Genomic DNA, 18,794 nt, shown 5'->3' with positions numbered 1-18,794 from the left:
TCAAGAGTAAACTTCGAGATATTGCATACCCTGATCATAACTCTATGTGCCCTCCTCCGTCAAAGGTCAACACTAAAGGTGCACCGAAGAAACCGATGAAAAGAAGTCAAAGATCCACAAAGCGTGATCCGTCTTACTAGGAGTATGTTGATGCTTTTCATTCTGTTCAAAGCAGCAACTCTTCAGTGAAACGTAGTGCATCATCTTCTGAACTGCCGAAACCAACAAGGATCATCCTGATGTTGGATCAATTTGCGCCATTTATACAGGGTTTCATTCACAACGTTGTGGATGTGAAAGCGGACGGTAACTGTGGATATCGGTCCATTGCCGCTTTATTAGGTATGGGGGAAGATTCTTGGTCGTTGGTGCGCAACGAATTGATTAAAGAACTTGGCAGATGGTTGCATGACTACACCAACCTCTTCGATGGCACAAAGAGATTTAAACAATTAAGGTTGTCCCTACTTGTTGATGGTTTTTCCAAGGTATGTTTTTAGGTTTTTTTTAAGAACAAACTTTAAATAACTTAGATGTGTATGCTTTCTTGATTCAGGTTAGTGTGGACAAGTGGATGGATATAAAGGAGATGGGATATGTCATTGCATCACGGTATAACGTAATCCTTGTGTCGTTGTCCCGACAACAAAGCATGACATTTTTTTTCTCTTAGAAGTCAACCACCACCCGATTCTTCTATGCACCGCATGATATGTGTCGATCACGTGTTTGGAAATCATTTTGTTCAGGTACATTGAAGGTAGTTAGTCTAAGAATTATGCAATCACTTCCCTGGTTCATTTGAGTTAATAATGTTTGTTCATGCACAACAGGTTTATTTGAAAGACCGTTGTCCTTTACCGCCTCTAGCGTTGTTGCGGTCAACCAATTGTTATTCTCAGGCAAAGCAGTGGCCAACTTCATATATTAGTAGAATGCAACAGTACACAAGCTTGATGTCATTCAAAAGAGACTATGTCAACCTAAATGAAGACTGAACATGCATTGTTTATCTAATTGTATTCATTATGCGATATAATTTTTTGTAAGCCATTAAAGGATAATTATTAAGTACTCGTTGCGTTAAGAAAAAAATTAGTTGGTGAAACCAAAATCAATTACGCATGTACGATACATCATTGTCATAATTGACAACACATAATGATATGCATGCGTATTAAAGTTTGAGCGTGACACGACATTGACTGACTTGACAACACATTTTGATGCACGACATTGGTTTAGTAGGAAACATAAACACGAAACATGTTCACGCGTGTTCTTTTGTAAAAAAAAGTGAAGCAATCTGTCGGTGAGAACCATGTATATATATGAGACACGACAAACGCTAAAAAATTACACATTATCTTGCTTTCACATACTCTTCCAATTGATACACAAAGTATGGCATTTTTAGGAAAAACTAGCAGTCAGACGATTGTCAACTCAAGGTTGGGTTTCATTTTTCCAAATGGATCAATTATTCACAATGATAGTGGGGTTTACTTCCAAACTTCCACTCCGGTGGCCATTCGAGTACCAAACAGTTGTGATTTTGCAAGCCTAAAAACCAGAATGCACAATACCCTTCAGCTAACCGACAAACAATTTTTGGATGAAATTCACTACCGCCAGTCATTCACCCATACAGGTAACCAAATTCGCTTTCAATGTATGCAATTGATAAATGATGACGATGTCAACACAATGTTAATGTGTAATGATCAATTTTCGTGTGTTGGTCCGATTGAGTTATTATGCACCGTTGGAAGAACACCAGGTGAAGTAATAAACTTACTTGAACGCACTACAACCCCTACTCATGACGTGCTCTTGTATTACAACGGGAGATGGAACATACCACCCCAGAACAAATTTGTAGGATGCGCGTTCACAGGAAAAAAAATTGAAATTCGTTCAGGATGTACCCTCGATGAACTGAAGGATTTGATAAAGTAAGTTGCACCTAAAGGGATTCCCCCTCATGGAATTCACGAATCACAAGCGGTAAGATGATTGTTTTTTTGGCAACCAGGAAGTTTTGAGTATTAAGATAAAGTTATAAAATATGAAATTAATGATCTGAAAACCAAAGATGAAGTGCTGAAGGTGTTAGTACAATCTAACTACTGGAAAAAATATGGGCCAATAAAAATTTTAGCTCTTTTTACTAAACATGGTATGGAGTTTGAAGATGATGTGGATGCCACGTCGCTAAACGACTGAATGCAACATTTCTTTTTTTGTTTTTCACATAACTTTTATCTGTTTATTTACAGCGTGTTTAAATTCCATAGTAAAATTGAATGTGTTGTTTGAATGGTCCAAATATAATTTATTTTAATTGTTCCACCTTCAGACCTTAGGCATACTTTGAAGGGTGGAAATCTTTTTTTTTTTAATTTTGTGGTGTGTTATTCGGTGGAACCGGCTGACGATATTATTTTTTTTGCTTCTTTGACGTCCAAACATAAGAAATAGAACCCCTTGAATGTCTTAGGCGACTCGGGCATAATTTTATAAAACCCCCAAACATGGGTACTTGAACATGTTTGAAGGCTCCAAATCCTTTTTTTTTTAATTTTGTGCCTGTTTTTTGAGGTGTTATTCAGTGGAACCGGCTGACGATATTATTTTTTTTGGCTTCTTTGATGTCCAAACATGAGAAATAGCACCCCTCGAATATCTTAGGCAACTTGTGCATAATTTTAAAAACCCCAGAACATGGGTACTTGAACATGTTTGAAGGCTCCAAATCCTATTTTTTTAATTTCATACTTGTTTTTTGAGGTGTTATTCGGTGGAACCGGCTGATGATATTATTTTTTTTTTGCTTCTTTGACGTCCAAACATGAGAAATAGCACCCCTCAAATGTCTTAGACGACTCATGCATGATTTTAAAATACACCCGAACATGGGTACTTGAACATGTTTGAAGGCTCGAAATCCTTTTTTTTTTTTAATTTTGTGATTGTTTTTTGAGGTGTTATTTGGTGGAACCGACTGACGATATTAATTTTTTTGGCTTCTTTGACATCTAAACATGAGAAATAGCACCCCTTGAATATCTTAGGCGACTTGCACATAATTTTAAAAAACCCCCGAACATGGGTACTTGAACATGTTTGAAGGCTCCAAATCTTTTTTTTTTATTTCGTGCTTGATTTTTGAGGTGCTATTCGGTGGAACCGGCTGACGACATTATTTTTTTTTTACTTCTTTGACATCCAAACATAAGAAATAGTGCCCCTTGAATATCTTAGGCAACTCGCGCATAATTTTAAAAAACCCCCGAACATGGGTACTTGAACATGTTTGAAGGCTCCAAATCCTATTTTCTTAATTTCGTGCTTGTTTTTTTGAGGTGTTATTCGGTGAAAACGGCAGACGATATTATTTTTTTTTTGGCTTCTTTAACGTCCAAGCATGAGAAATAGCACGCCTAGAATATCTTAGACGACTCACGAATAATTTTAAAAAACCCCCGAACATGGGTACTTGAACATGTTTGAAGGCTCCAAATCCTATTTTTTTTTTAATTTGTGCTTGTTTTTTGAGGTGTTATTCGGTGGAACCGGCTGACGATATTATTTTTTTTGGCTTCTTTGGCGTCCAAACATGAGAAATAGCACCCCTCGAATGTCTTAGACGAGTCACACATAATTTTAAAAAACCCCCGAACATGGATACTTGAACATGTTTAAAGGCTCCAAATCCTTTTTTTTAAAATTTCGTGCTTGTTTTTTGAGGTGTTATTCGGTGGAACCGGATGACGATATTATTTTTTTGGCTTCTTTGACATCTAAAAATGAGAAATAGCATACCCCGAATGTCTTAGGCGACTCGCGCATAATTTTAGGAAACCCCCGAACATGGGTACTTGAACATGTTTGAAGGCTCCAAATCCTTTTTTTTTTTAATTTCGTGCTTGTTTTTTGAGGTGTTATTCGGTGGAACCGACTGACGAGATTTTTTTTGGCTTCTTTGACGATCCAACATGAGAAATAGTGCCCCTCGAATGTCTTAGATGACTCACGCATAATTTTAAAAAACCCCCCGAACATGGGTAGTTGAACATGTTTGAAAGCTCCAAATTTTTTTTTTTTTTAATTTTGTACTTGTTTTTTGAGGTGTTATTCGGTGGAACCGGCTGACGATATTATTGTGTTTAGCTTCTTTGACGTACAAACATGAGAAATAGTGCCCCTCGAATGCCTTTGGTGACTCACGCATAATTTTAAAAACCCCCCCGAACATGGGTACTTGAACATGTTTGAAGGCTTCAAATCCTATTGTTTTTTAATTTCGTACTTATTTTTTGAGGTGTTATTCGGTGGAATTGGCTGACGATATTATTATTTTTTTGCTTCTTTGACGTCCAAACATGAGAAATAGAGCCCCTCGAATGTCTTAGGCGACTCGCGCATAATTTTAAAAAACCCCCGGACATGGGTACTTGAACATGTTTGAAGGCTCCAAATCCTTTTTTTTATTAATTTCGTGCTTGTTTTTTTAGGTGTTATTCGGTTGAACTGGCTAAGGATATTATTTTTTTTTTGCTTCTTTGACGTCCAAACATGAGAAATAGCATCCCTCGAATGTCTTAGACGACTCCATAATTTTAGAAAACCCCAGAACATGGGTACTTGAACATGTTTGAAGCCTCCAAATCTTTTTTTTTTAATTTTGTGCTTGTTTTTTGAGGTGTTATTCGGTGGAACTGACTGACGATATTATTTTTTTTGGCTTCTTTGACGTCCAAACATGAGAAATAGCGCCCCTCGAATGTCTTAAGCGACTCGCGCATAATTTTAAAAAAACCCCAAACATGGGTACTTGAACATGTTTGAAGGCTCCAAATCCTTTTTTTTTAATTTTGATCTTACTTTAAAACATAAACATTTAGTTATCTTATTTTTAAAAATTTATAATTTTACTCTCATTGTTATGAAGGAAAGTCATGATTTTCGGAATCATAATCGGAACGTCAGTTAATCGAAATCGAAATCGATGTGTCATATACAATGTGCAAAAAGTAAACTATATTAAACAAAAAAGTGTAACAAATACAAAAAATGATGTCGACTACAAAACATAACAAAACATCATCAATGCTCTGTGCGCCATCCTTGTCAATCCCTAACACTTCCATTTGCGCTAGCACCCCCCCTAACGATCCTCAGGCAATCTTGCAAGATATCATGTAACTCTGTCCCTGCAGTGACCATCCTAAGATTGAGCACACACTCCAACCTTTCTGCGATCGCCTCATAGCCTTTGTAATCATCATGTGACAGTCATAAAAAACATTTATTACAAAATTTAAAATAAATAACAATTCATCAAACATTAAATACACAAATAATCTTACCACTGCATGTCGAGGGGGATCAAATGCCACTAGAACCTCTAGAATGTCTGGCTGCATATAGTCCTCATGGTCTGGGTTAACATAACATAAAAACATGTTTACATCATAATCCAATGTAACATATTACAAACACAAAATTTACCTGTAATAAAGTAAGGTACCCCCCAATCTACCGTGTCGTGGTCCTAGAAGCTTCATCTAACTGATCATACATATGAACCAGGGTCGTAGCTCCCCAAGCATAGCCCCCACTCTAACCCAGGTCGCGAAAAGCCTCTAGATGCACCACATAAACATTTGTTGCACTCTTGTTAGAAAAAAAAAAGTGCAACCGACCAGCTGCAGGAGATAAGCACGAGCTGCTACAATCCATCGTCGTGTCTGGCATCTCATCTCATAGATATCCTGAACCCATGAGAGGCATACCTATGTCCCGCGCGCTTGTACTGTCTCGACTCTAGCCTCCTCACCGGACACCTCAAGCAACTCCATCAACAAAAATATTGCCTCGTCCATGGAAAGAGCCTCGAAGTTGTGGAAGGCGTCACTGATAGAGAGATAGAGGAGCGACAACACATCATCTAGTGTGATCGTCAACTCTCCTACTGGAAGGTGGAAGGTGTTGGTCTCCCTGTGGCACCTCTCCATAAATACGGATATAAGTCCAGGATCGTCGGTTACAACTGAACACCCGATCAATGGACTTAATCTTGTGGTGGTAACCAGCCCTTCAATCTCAGGCACTGGCCTTCCAATTAACACCACCTTCCTCTCGTGCGACACCAAATTCAGCTCAAGACACTCCTGAATTGAAGTACAAATCATTCCAAATATACAAATATCAAAAAATTTTAATGACAAAAAAATCAAGAAGAAAAAAGTAACAAATTATAATAACTGTCCAGTCTAAATGGCATGTGCGACATGCTTCGCAAATGAAGTCAGAACTGATGGGTCATGGAGCCCACCAGGGAATCCCTCATCAGCATGTGACCCCTTAGCACTATCACGACCTAAGTCCTCTGCAACAGTCGCATCTACGTCCGAAGTCATCTGAGGCGCATCTTTACTCGTCTGAGGAACATCGTCAGCCATATGAAGGACATCCTCAATCACTTGAGGAACACCCTCATCAACCACAATATGTACATGTTGCCTACGGGCTGATGCAGTAGGCCTACGTCTCCGGGCAACATCAATTGCATCATGCTTATCCTGTCTACCTCGCCCTATAACCCTAGCTAAAGCACGACCTAAACCTCGTGTTCTAACCATGATCTGTAAATCATGAAGAACACATATTTTTTTGGGTCAAATAAACTATTCATATAATTAAAAACCTACATATATTTACATAAATCTTCAGCCTTACGTTATAAACCCTAATTACATTATCCTAAGCATTGTTGACTACCCTAAACTAAACCCTACACACTCAACCACTAAACAAAAATATAAACAAAAATTTAACCTAATATATAATATTTAAGTAATTTTTTTACATACCACCATGCAAGCATAAATATTTCTATCATTAAACATACACAACTTAATTTATAAAAAAATTAAAACTTCATTTAAAAAAAAAACAAAACTAATTTTAAAAAGAAAATTCCTTCTTCCAGAAGAAGGTTCTTTCGGTAGAACAATGAGTTCTTTCGGAAGAACCTTCTTCTGGAGAAGCTACCGGAAGAAGGTTCTTCCAGAAGAACTCATTTTTCTACCAGAAGACCCTTCTTCCAGAAAAGCTACCGGAAGAAGGTTCTTCCGGAAAAACAAATTGTTCTACCAAAAGAACCTTCTTCCGAACAAGCTACCAGAAGAAGGTTCTTCCGGAAGAAAAAGTTATTCTTCAAGAAGAACCTTCTTCCAGTAGCTTCTCCAGAAGAACTTCTTCCGGTAGCTTGTCTGAAAGAACTTTTTGTTCTACCGGAAGAACCTTCTTCCGGAGAAGCTACCAAAAGAAGTTCTTCCAGGAGTTTCAGAACCTTTCATCTTTGCCATTTTCAGACAATTTCCATGTCTTCTACCCTAAAGCCATCATCTCCTAAACTAGCTAAACAGTGAACCTACGAGGGGAGGGAAGATAGGGGATACTAACCTCGACGCCAGAAACACAGCAACGACACCACAGAGGTTTCGCAAACAAACGGAAATAGCAGCTTGACGCCAGAAAGGTGGGGGAAGAAAAGAAATAAGGCAGCACGTTTTGTTTTTAAATTTTAAGCTAAGGGAAATTTTGCCCATTCAAAAAATTGATGGGTGCACCAACAATGTTGCTAGGTACACCTAGCATGTCCCCTACCTCTCCCATGTAAATCCACCCTCCACCCAATGCCACCATCGACCCAGACATTGCTGCCCTAACCACCCAACACCACTGCCAATGACCCTAATGCAAAAAATAACATCAATGGAGTTGAGAATGAAAGAAAGTTGTAAAACTTGATCCTACTTCAAAAAGGTCTTTCTAGAATACCTTAATTTTTTTATACTTTCAGAATGACATTTCCTAAAGTACAAAAACATAATTTTGAAAAAGTCTTTCTTAAAGTACAAAAAGTAGTGTATTCTGAAAAGATCTTTCTGAAAGTACATATATTTCAAGAAAGGTTATTTCATAATACAATATTTTTTTATACTTATAGAAAGGTCTTTCCATAGTTATATTTTTATACTTTCTCGAAAGGTCTTATTATAAGTAGAAAAAAAAATTAGTATATTCTGCAAAGACCTTTCCAAAATTATATTTGTATACTTCTTCAAAAACCTTTCCGAAAGTATAAAACTAAGTGGATTTTGGAAAGAAATTTCTAGAGTAAGGCAACTTTTGCACCTCTCTTTGGTTTCCAACTCCATTTGTGCCTCTACGCTTTCTTTCCTACATTAGGGTGGTTCAACGGTGGTGTAAGGTGGTTGCGAAAGTGGTGTTTGGGTAGACGGTGGTATTGGGTGGAGGTGGAGCTTGCTTGGGAGAGGAACAAGTATTTGTGTTCATTTAAGTCCCTTGGAGTGTAGGAAACAAATAGAAGGTGGAGGAAGTAAAATTCGAACACTAAACCACACTAGGCCAATCAACTTGCTTATATGGATAGTTACTACGATTATGTCCTTCAGTTCTACACAATGAGCATTTCTTAGGCCTATTTGGAATTATTTCATTCATCTCATTATGTATACGACTAATGATTGGTCTTCCCATTATGCCTCATCACTTCGAAGGATCAAGCATAAATATATGGACCCAAATATTGATATCATTTATCTTTGCTTCCAAGGTAATGAAAATGATGTTGATAAACTTTGTAAATGTTTTCCAACTTGTATACAGGGTCAACAAAGTCATTGTATTCTAAATTGCAAGAAGCTCATGCTACAATTGCATGCGAGCAAGGAATTCAAAGTGCATGAAATTCTCCACAATCACACCACCATTTGTTCAATTTGATAGTACATGTCATTGCTCGTCGCCCAAGTCAGGTATTTGCAATTTCTTGAACCTCAAACTCCCCTACCTCCAGAACATACATCCGAATGTAATGTGAGGTAGCAATGTGTCGATTTTCTTGCATCATGACATATACCTTTTCAAAGTACCCATATCCCGCCTTTATCATATTCATGATTTTCATCCCATTAGTAACAAATGAGTCATTTATTTTATTAAATGTTTCCTTGACTAAGACAGTAATAGCCAATGCTTGGGTTTCTTTCAAAACAGAATTTGGTCTAACCAATTTGTTACTCGTCAAAACTCTGATCACATTGCGAGCAACTTTGCCTCAAATCGTGGTTTCCTCATCTCATATCCTATGACAAAAAACAAAAACATAATGAGTAATAAATATGTTGAACATGTAATAAATAAATTATTGACGCATGAAGTGCTTAGAAGTTTACCCATATTGATGACTTGTTTTTTTTAAGTCAACATTTTTAAACTCTTTATTAAAATTTGATGCAATATGGAAAATGCAGTACACAAAAGTTACATTCGACCCAATCCACCTAACTCGTTCTAATCTCAAAGCTACTAGCAAACCAGCTCCCATGTCTGATATAATACACAAATTTGGCTGAGGTGTGATATATATCCTCAAATAATGCAAGAACCACATTCAAACTTCTTTTCCCTCTCTCTCAACAATTGCAAAAGTGAGTGGAAAAATGTTTTGATTACCATCTTGTCCAATGGCAATTAACAAAGTACCATGATAGTTTCCAGTTAAAAATGTGTCATCTACTTACACAATCGGCTTCCAATATTGAAAGCCTTCAATGCATGGCTTAAAATCCCAAAACAAACAATTAAGAATCACCTTAGAAGAGTCATCCTCACCATCCTTCATTGAATTGGATGTTTTGTATCTAACAATTGTATCTGGTACAAAGTGTTGAGCAGATGCCCTCCATAAAGGTAGATATTTTGACTGCTTTCTGTTTAGTTGCCTATGTCTTTTTGTATGTCACAATATAACCAAAGTGTTGTAGCATATTGACAATCAAGGTTTTGGTTTGGATACCAAGATTTGTCTTCACTAAGTCAACAATATTATGAGCAATTACAGATAAGTCTATCCTTATATGATCTTGTGATATGAGTGAAGTTGTGCAAGTGTGAATACCATTTATTTTCTTTATCTCCCACCTCCTATATATTTTATTGAAGGATACTCTTGCCCTCCAATGACATTCATTACCATATTGTATATACTTAACAACATACTTGTCACTCTTGTTCTCTTTTACGTCATAATTAAATGAATGTAGAAAATGAAATTGCTTAATGACATTCACAACTACATGTTTTGATTCAAATATCATCATGTCTTCATAAAGATCATAGGATACATTCGTATTGTCATTCCTTTTAATATGACAAGGAATTGAGAACTGTAGATCTTTTGAAAGTTGGCTATTAATAGTTTCAAAATATGAAGATAACCTATACTGACTTTGATTGCTTGGTCCTCAACTTTCGTGAACATCATGCTCTTGGTCCTTGTCACTAAAGTTGCTAACATTATCCTTTATTATAGGTTCTTCACCAGAAATCTATGAACAAATAAAAAGTAATTTAGCAATAAAAATATGAATAATTTATGGAGATCTAATGTTAAATAAAAACATACCGAAAAGATCATAAAAATGACTACAATGACTTGTAAGGAAAAGGATAAATAGTCACTTTTGTCCCTGAATATGTAATTCGTTGACAAATGCGTCTCTCAAAGATGAAAATACAAAATTAAGTCCCCAAAAGTGTAAAAAGTGCGACAAATATATCCAGACATTAAATTCCGTTTGTTACTATTAATAAAATAGTCAAGATTCAAAGAAGTGTAATATGTGATATATTTATCTTTTATTTATAGTAGATTGTGACTAATTATTATAATTTGGAAAAATTTGTAATGATTGGTATATTGTTACAATGTTTATTTTGGTAAATCGGTACAATGTTTATTTTAGATAATTTCTATTGTGATAGACAAATTATGATTGATAATCAATATTATCGTTATTGTTATGTTTGTTTTAAATTATGTTTGTTAATATTTTTTTAAGTGAATATTGTAATATTATGTTTGTAACGATAAAAAATGACGAAAGTTTACCCTTAAATTATATTTTACTCTTGAATGAAATGAAATTTCAGGTCTAACAAATTAATCCAATAGAAACATACTGATATTTATGTTCAATAACAAATTATTGACATTTTTGTCCAATAATGGTGGTAACTTATTGACATTTTGGTTCAATGGAACGTACTAACGTTTTAGGTCAAACAAATTACTAACATTTTTCTCCAATAAAAAATATTGACATTTTTCGTCCAACAAAAAATTACTGACATTTAGTCCAAAAATGATACCTTATTGACATTTTCATCCAATCTAGTCAGCATGGTCTCGTTGACAATCATTTCAGTGACAAATTCGTCTCTATGTGTCATGTATGCTATTTTATTAACGATGACAGACAGAAGTTAATGGCCAGATATATTTGTCGCACTTTTTACATTTTTGGTGACTAAATTTTGTATTTTCATCTTTTAGAGATGCATTTGTCAATGACTTACACATTCGGAGATAAAAGTGACTATTTACCATAAGGAAAATGTGAGAAGATGGAGAAGATTACGAGTGAGCTCGAGTGTTAGGCATCATGTTTTATAATGGAGATGAAAGTCGTAGGGTTAGCATGACTTCAAAGTAACTAAAGCCCTCTACGACTTTGAATTCATTTATAGTATATTCGTTATAAATAATTATAACTTATAAAAAATTTAAATAAATAAATAAATAATAATAACGATAATAATAATAATAATAATAATAATAATAATAATAATAATAATAATTAAAACCCTAATGTTTTTTGCTATAAATAATTATAACTTATAACTTATAACATTTTTAGATAAATAATAATAATAATAATAATAATAATATTAACTAAAACCCTAAAGTATTTTTGTTATAAATAATTATAACTTATAACTTATAACATTTTTAAATAAATAATAACAACAATTATAACCTTAATCACGACTTTAAAGTTGTGCCCTTACTCATGATTTCAACACTTAATACACCTAAGGTCGAGGCTATTTTATGACTTTAAAGTCAATCCATGTGCTATGACTTCAAAGTTGTGTGAAACATGCAAGAAAGTAGATGAAGCTCATGATAATGTAGTAGAACATGAATATGCAAATGAAGCTCGTGAATAATGCATAAGAACGTGAATATTGCAAACTCTTGCATGAAGAATCTTAGCTTGCATGATATGAAGTATGGAAATGACTATATATATCAGATTTTAGTATGTTGCACCTTGAAGAATCTTCCCTCCTTCAATGATGAAGCTTGTGAATGACAAGTTGAAGAACCCCAAAGGTTACACGTTCAAGAAAAAGCAAACCTACACGTTCAACTTACCATTATCATGCGCCATGAGTTTCTTTACGTGAAGTCCAATCAAGTACATTGCAAAATACATGAGATCCTTTTTCACGTGAACTCAAAGGCAAAGGCATGGGATTCACTCTCACTAATGACAAATGCATGACACCAAAGCCTACTTCATGTGAATGAGTCATTACTAAGGCTGTTTCTCTCATGTTGGAACTTCTTTTTCCAGTCCCTCTTTCATTCTTCTTTTGTTGTTGCGGAGCTTATTTCTCTTTCTCACATCCCACCTTTTCCATCCTTCTTGCAATCTCTTTTTTTTTTTTGTGAAGCAATAGAACATGCGCAACTTGGACCTATTGATGTCTCGTTGTTGCGCTTATAACTCGATCATATTTCCAATCAAGTGTGGGAAGGCGAAGAGAGAATGATTCGTCCAAGGTGTAATTTTGTCTAAGCTTTTATGCATTTGAATCATATAGATAATCACGTGAAAAACATAATAAATGAAGTTGGTTTTGGTTGTGTTATAATTGTTGGGCAGATTGATATTAACCAGCATTTGATCACTGCATTGGTTGAACGTTGGATGCCTGAAACTCACACATTTCATTTTCCACATGGGGAGGCAACCATAACTTTAGAAGATGTGACCTTGCAATTGAGCCTTAAGATTGACGGATTGCCTATAATTGGTGCCAGTACTAGTGATGTATGTGTTTCTTGTCAGGCTTTATTAGGGGGCATTGCACCTGATAAGTATATCAATGGAAAAATGATTTATCTAACTTGGTTGCGGGAAAATTTTCAAGAACTTCCTGTTGATGCTGATGATGTTGTGATTGAGCAAGATGCTAGAGCTCATATCATGATGCTAAAAGGTGGATGTTTGATGTCAGATACATCAAGGGCAAGAGTTCATTTTATGTATCTCCTTTTGTTATCAAATTTTACAGAGGCAAGTCATTATAATTGGGGTGCAACAGTATTATCTTTCTTTTTACGAGCTTTAGATCAGGCTGTAAATCCTTTACAAAGTGATATTGGAGGATTTTTGTTGCTACTATAATAATGGGCATGGGACCGTATTAAATGCATTGCCCCACACATAGATGACATATCTGACAAAGAAGTACAACAAGGACTTGGATTTCCTCTTTCATGAAGGTGGTCTCCACCGATGAGGCAAACAAACATTTCCACCTATGCAATCAGACTTTTACGCATCATATTTGATAGACTACAATGAATAAAGTTCATTTTTTATTATTTATATTAAGTACTTATCTATGTTTCTTATTCGTTAATAAATATGTGATGATAATAATGTCTTATAGTTCTTGTGGACACCTTATGAGACACTTCAATTAAGGTGATTAATTAATAATGTTGAAGTATCTATGATTGTTCATGCAAAAGTACCTCTCATATGTTTTGCAATCGTGGAATGGCATGTAGTAGATATGGTCATGAGACAATTTCGACTGCAAGAAAATATTCCAGATGACCTACTAAACCTAGATGAACTTTACGACATTGATTTGAGAAGAAGAACAGATATTTTTTGGCCTTATCATCATCGTCACTGAATAAACAAATGGAATCATTGGAATGATTATATTGTTCAAGGTGAAGTTCACAATGGTGTTTTGCATGAAAATTCAGAATACATACAATGGTATATACATCAAACTAGACAATATATATCACGTGAAGGGACACCATCTATTGAGGTTGTAAATTTACTTAAGAATTTTGATAAATTATTGCTATTATTATTCATTATTATTTCTAACTTGGTAATTATTAATTTTCAATATTATCCTGCCCATCACCACCATCAATCACATGTTGAACTCAATTTACCTCCAGTGCATGTTTCTGGATATATGCCCCAACATCATCAATCACACGCACAATCTATTTATCAATCAGTGGGCTTCTCTTAATATATGCCTCAAGGATGTGAACAAAGTTTTCAAACACCGAGAGTCTCATCATATATGTCTCAATACTCATTTCAAGTTCATTTTACCTCATGTTTTTTAAGGACACTCACAAAGGTTTGCTACCACTATCAACACTCCGTCATCTACATACATCCCACCATCATCGAGCTCCTGTTATTGTTCATCATTACCTACTCAGATGCATGGCAAGAGTCATGAGGATAAGGAGGAAGATGATGATAACAACAACACCAACAATAATGATGATAATGATGGTGATTTTGTTCCTCAACAACAACAAACAATTACACATGATCATCCAAGAATAAGAAAAGGAAGAGGTCATAGAACAAGAGGACAACAACAACCACCAACAAATCAAATACAACAAGATGAAAAACCTCGACGCACATCTAGAAGAACTCGTTGTGACACATCATTTCTCTATTAATATTTTTCTTAAACAAATATGTGTAGTACATTTTAATATTTTTATTTAAATTTAAGTCTTTTATTTACATTATTTTTCTAATTTACGAAACAAATAATAATCCTTAACATTAGTAAAACAATATAGAAAATATTAAATAAAATAATATAAAAATAAAGAAAATATTAAATAAAAACAATATACAAAAATATAGAAAATATTAAATAAAATTATAAATTAAAACTAATTTAAATTCGTTAATAATTAATTTTTAAAAAGTACGACTTTGAAGTTGTAAATATGTTTATAACTTCTAAATAATATTTAAATAAAATAAAATATTTATGACTTTAAAGTTATAATTAAAAAAACAAAAAGTTATTTACTTTTTTACAACTTTAGTAAAAAAGAAAAAAAAAGTCGTAAATTAATTTATGACTTTGGCTTCAAAAGTGTAGGATATCCTACGACTTACATCGTTATGGATATTAATTTGAAATTTATTCCCATTTGATAAATTTCAAAAATAATGATCTCTTTTGGTAGTTTCACCAATAAAGGAGTTTCTGTTTACATCTCCTTGTTTTACTTTTCATGCCCCTTTTCCCATTCTCTTAATAAATTTAATATAAATACCCTTATTAACATTGGTCAAGTAATAATTTGATCCCCGCAAAAGGAAAACCTTTAATCCTTTCTCTAGAAATACCTGCTTCAACTTGTTAAGTATTATACTAAGTATTGAATGCCTCTCAAAATGTGTATACTCTAAATTTTTTCCCCAGGCATAAGCATATATATTCAGCTACGTCTTAGAGGAAGTGTATGTGTATTTTGCTTAAATTTTTTTATTCACCAATCATAATTGTATAGTCTTTATCTTCACAACTCATAGTCTCTCAAGCAAGCTCCCAAATAATACTTTCACATCACTAATTTTTTTCAATGGTTCAAGTGATTCAATGGACCTTTAGTCTACATATTCAAGTATCCTTGGTGAATCTTTTCAGCAACAAATATATTTCTAGTAAAAAAACTAATATATTTCGAACGTGGTCAGGGGAGTCAAGGGGAAATATTAGGGCTCTTACTATTTACACCTCTATTTTTCTAAGCACGCCCTCATACCCCCTTTCTATCTCTCAATTATCCATGATATCCTTTTTCTTTAAAAACTACACCCCTTTTGCTTTTCGAAAATATATTTCTAGAATTACATATACCTATTTCGAAAATGTATCTCTGGAACTATGATTCATAGTTCTAGAGATATACTTTTGAAATAGGTATATATTTTTCAATAAAATATCACTTAAGAATTAAGATGATTGACGATAAATTAAAAAATGATGATAAACATTTATCTTATATCCATGTTTGTTGGTCTTATTTTCATCCTATCATTAGTGTTCTTTAAATCCTATCTAAAATCTTATTTTCATCTTAATTTTATTCTTTTTTAAATCCAAATTTTAAACTATATTCACCATATATTCATTATATAATACTTTGTTTTCATCATTATTATACAATATTTTGGGTTTTCCTTCATGTGACAATGCGTTTCAAGGTATACTCATCACTAACTTCATGTGACATTGAATTTAACGTAAACTTGAATTAGAAAATGAATGAACGCACTTAAAAAGAAAGAAACCATGTCAAAAGCTTTGCTTTGTAATTAAAGTGTATAATATATGAAGTTATTGATAAACATATCTTGAAACGCAGTGTCACATAAAGGAGAAGACAAAATATTATATAATAATGATGAAAACGCAGTATTATATAATGAATATATGACAAAGATAGTTTAAAATTAGGATTTAAAGAATAATAAAGATAAGATGAAAATAGGATTTCAGATGGGATTTAAAGAATACTAATGACATGATGAAAATAAGACTAACAAACATGGATATAAGATAAATATTTATTATCTTTTTTCATTTCTCGTCAACCATCTTAATTCTTAAGTGATATTTTATTAAAAATATAGGTTTAAATACATCTTTTGTCCCTATAATTTAGTGTTTTTGTTCGTCTTTATCCCTGCAAAAAAATTCATTTAGTCCTTACAAAATGTGTTTCTTTGTTTTTCATCTTAAAACACTTTAGATAACATTTTTTCATTGTTCAGAGCACCTTTTTTATTGTTCAAAGCACTATCTAAAGCGCTTTAAGGATGAAAACAAAACAAAAACATTTTGCAAGGACTAAAACAAAAAATAAATTGTAGGGACAAAAACAAAAAGGTGCTAAATTGCAAGGATGAAAACTATATTTAAGCCAAAAATATATACCTATTTTGGAAGTATATCTCCAGAACTGAATCATAATTCTGGAGATACATTTTCAGAATAGGTATATGCAATTCCATAAATACATTTCCAAAAAGCAAAAGGGGACTACTTCTTTAAGAAAAAGAGTATAATGGGTAATTGAGAGATAAAAAAGAGATACAAAGGTGTACTTAGAGAAAATGGAAGTGTAAATAGCAAGAGCTAATATTAGAGACAAGCCCTGAATTACTGGCTATGTTAAACCCACCCTTCCCCTATTGGACTTCCTCATTTGCACCATTCACTCTCCTCTCATTTAATATTTTTTTCCCTTAATACAAAACCATCTTTGGTCATCTCTACCTTATATTCTCACTTTTTGACTGTGTTTGTCATTTTCTATGAGAATCAATTCTCTTTTGCCTTTTGTAAATCTTGTGAAAACTATTTTTTGTAATATATTATAATATTTCAAAAACTAAATTTTGTAATATATTTTATAGACTCATGTAAATGAGTTTCCAAAGGCTTTAAGTATATTTCTTAACATTATAGAAACTAGTTTCTATAATACTATTTTTTACCATTGCAGAAATTAGTTTCCACAAAAAAAAAACTACATTACAAAAACCAATTTTCATAATGTATCCAAAAACAATTATATTACAAAAAATAGTTACTAGAATGTTTTAATATGTAATGACTCTGGATGCTACTACATGAAACACAGAGACTTTAACGCGAAAAGATTCACTTTTTTACTCCTTATAAAACTTGAATTAGTTTAAATTAACAAAAATACGTAATGTTTTTCGTGAACATAATCATGTTAAATAAACCTCACCCATAAAAGGTCCTAAAGACATACAACATAAAGGTAGGTGTGTTTCAAGACACTACATCTTCAAAACATAACAAACAAATCTCCAAACAAATCTCAAGGGTCTCACTAAGGGAATAAATACAACATAGACCCAAAATCATATCTAAACCATAAGTTGATCTGCACTAAGACAAAACATAAATGAATGACTAAGGGACAAATCTAGCCCTTTAGTCCCTCACCATGTCCACCTTAATCCTGAGTGACATGTTCCTCAAGCTACATTATAATTTGCTCTCATATCAAATAACACGATCATCACAGTTTGACAGAAAATGCAAGGGTAAACTCATTTGGAAAGAAAACATCATTTAATCAAAAACAACATAAGATCACCATTTCATAAGCTACATAGAAAATCCTTCACGTTTCCAATATCAATGTAATTATGCAACTCATCAAGCAACACGTCATTCATAAGTTACAAATATCAATGCACATGCTTAACTATCATGTTACATTATGTTGACTCTTTACTCCCGGAAGATTTCACCTTTGAGGGATTAACCCAAGTACATCCTTTAATATAGTCGTACTCTATGATCTGACCATCAAGGGAGACTCGAATTAACCCTATAAAGGAGTATGATTTTATGAAAAATGGATGAACATGGGTAGTTGCTTACCTTGGTAAGGCTTGCAAGGACCTTAATCTATTTAGGGATTCGTCCACCCATTCATTCTATAGGTCCGTTTGGTGTTAGCCACCATGAAAGCCTCTAGCACTAGATTGAGGGTCCATAGGCTACTCGCAATTTATGTGTCTACTCACATGCAATGTCATTCATCAACACATGCATGTTATGATCATTCAAATCAATATCATACCTCATCACACATTCATTCACCAATCTCAACACCATAAAAAGTTATAATATCATAGATTCACCATTCATATGTTTATCATGCTCATTAACTCACCTATAGTTCAATAAGCATAACAAGACATTCCAACATCTTG

The 18,794-nt window shown here is 33.7% G+C and overlaps 1 protein-coding gene across 1 annotated transcript; it reads right to left on the bottom strand.

Moving 5' to 3' along the window:
* Positions 1-5,798: 5,798 nt before the first annotated feature.
* On the bottom strand, positions 5,799-7,376 carry LOC114386242. The gene is made up of 3 exons (XM_028346207.1): positions 7,312-7,376; positions 6,297-6,639; positions 5,799-6,176 (listed from the first exon to the last, which is right to left on the bottom strand). The coding sequence occupies exons 1-3, from the start codon at positions 7,374-7,376 to the stop codon at positions 5,799-5,801; spliced, it is 786 nt and encodes a 261-aa protein (XP_028202008.1).
* Between the last annotated feature and the right edge of the window lie 11,418 nt (positions 7,377-18,794).

The sequence above is a fragment of the Glycine soja genome, chromosome 15 (assembly GCF_004193775.1).
Source record: "Glycine soja cultivar W05 chromosome 15, ASM419377v2, whole genome shotgun sequence".
NCBI lineage: Eukaryota > Viridiplantae > Streptophyta > Magnoliopsida > Fabales > Fabaceae > Glycine > Glycine soja.
Note: the sequence above shows the minus strand (reverse complement) of the source record. Positions and strands in the feature narration are given on the sequence as shown.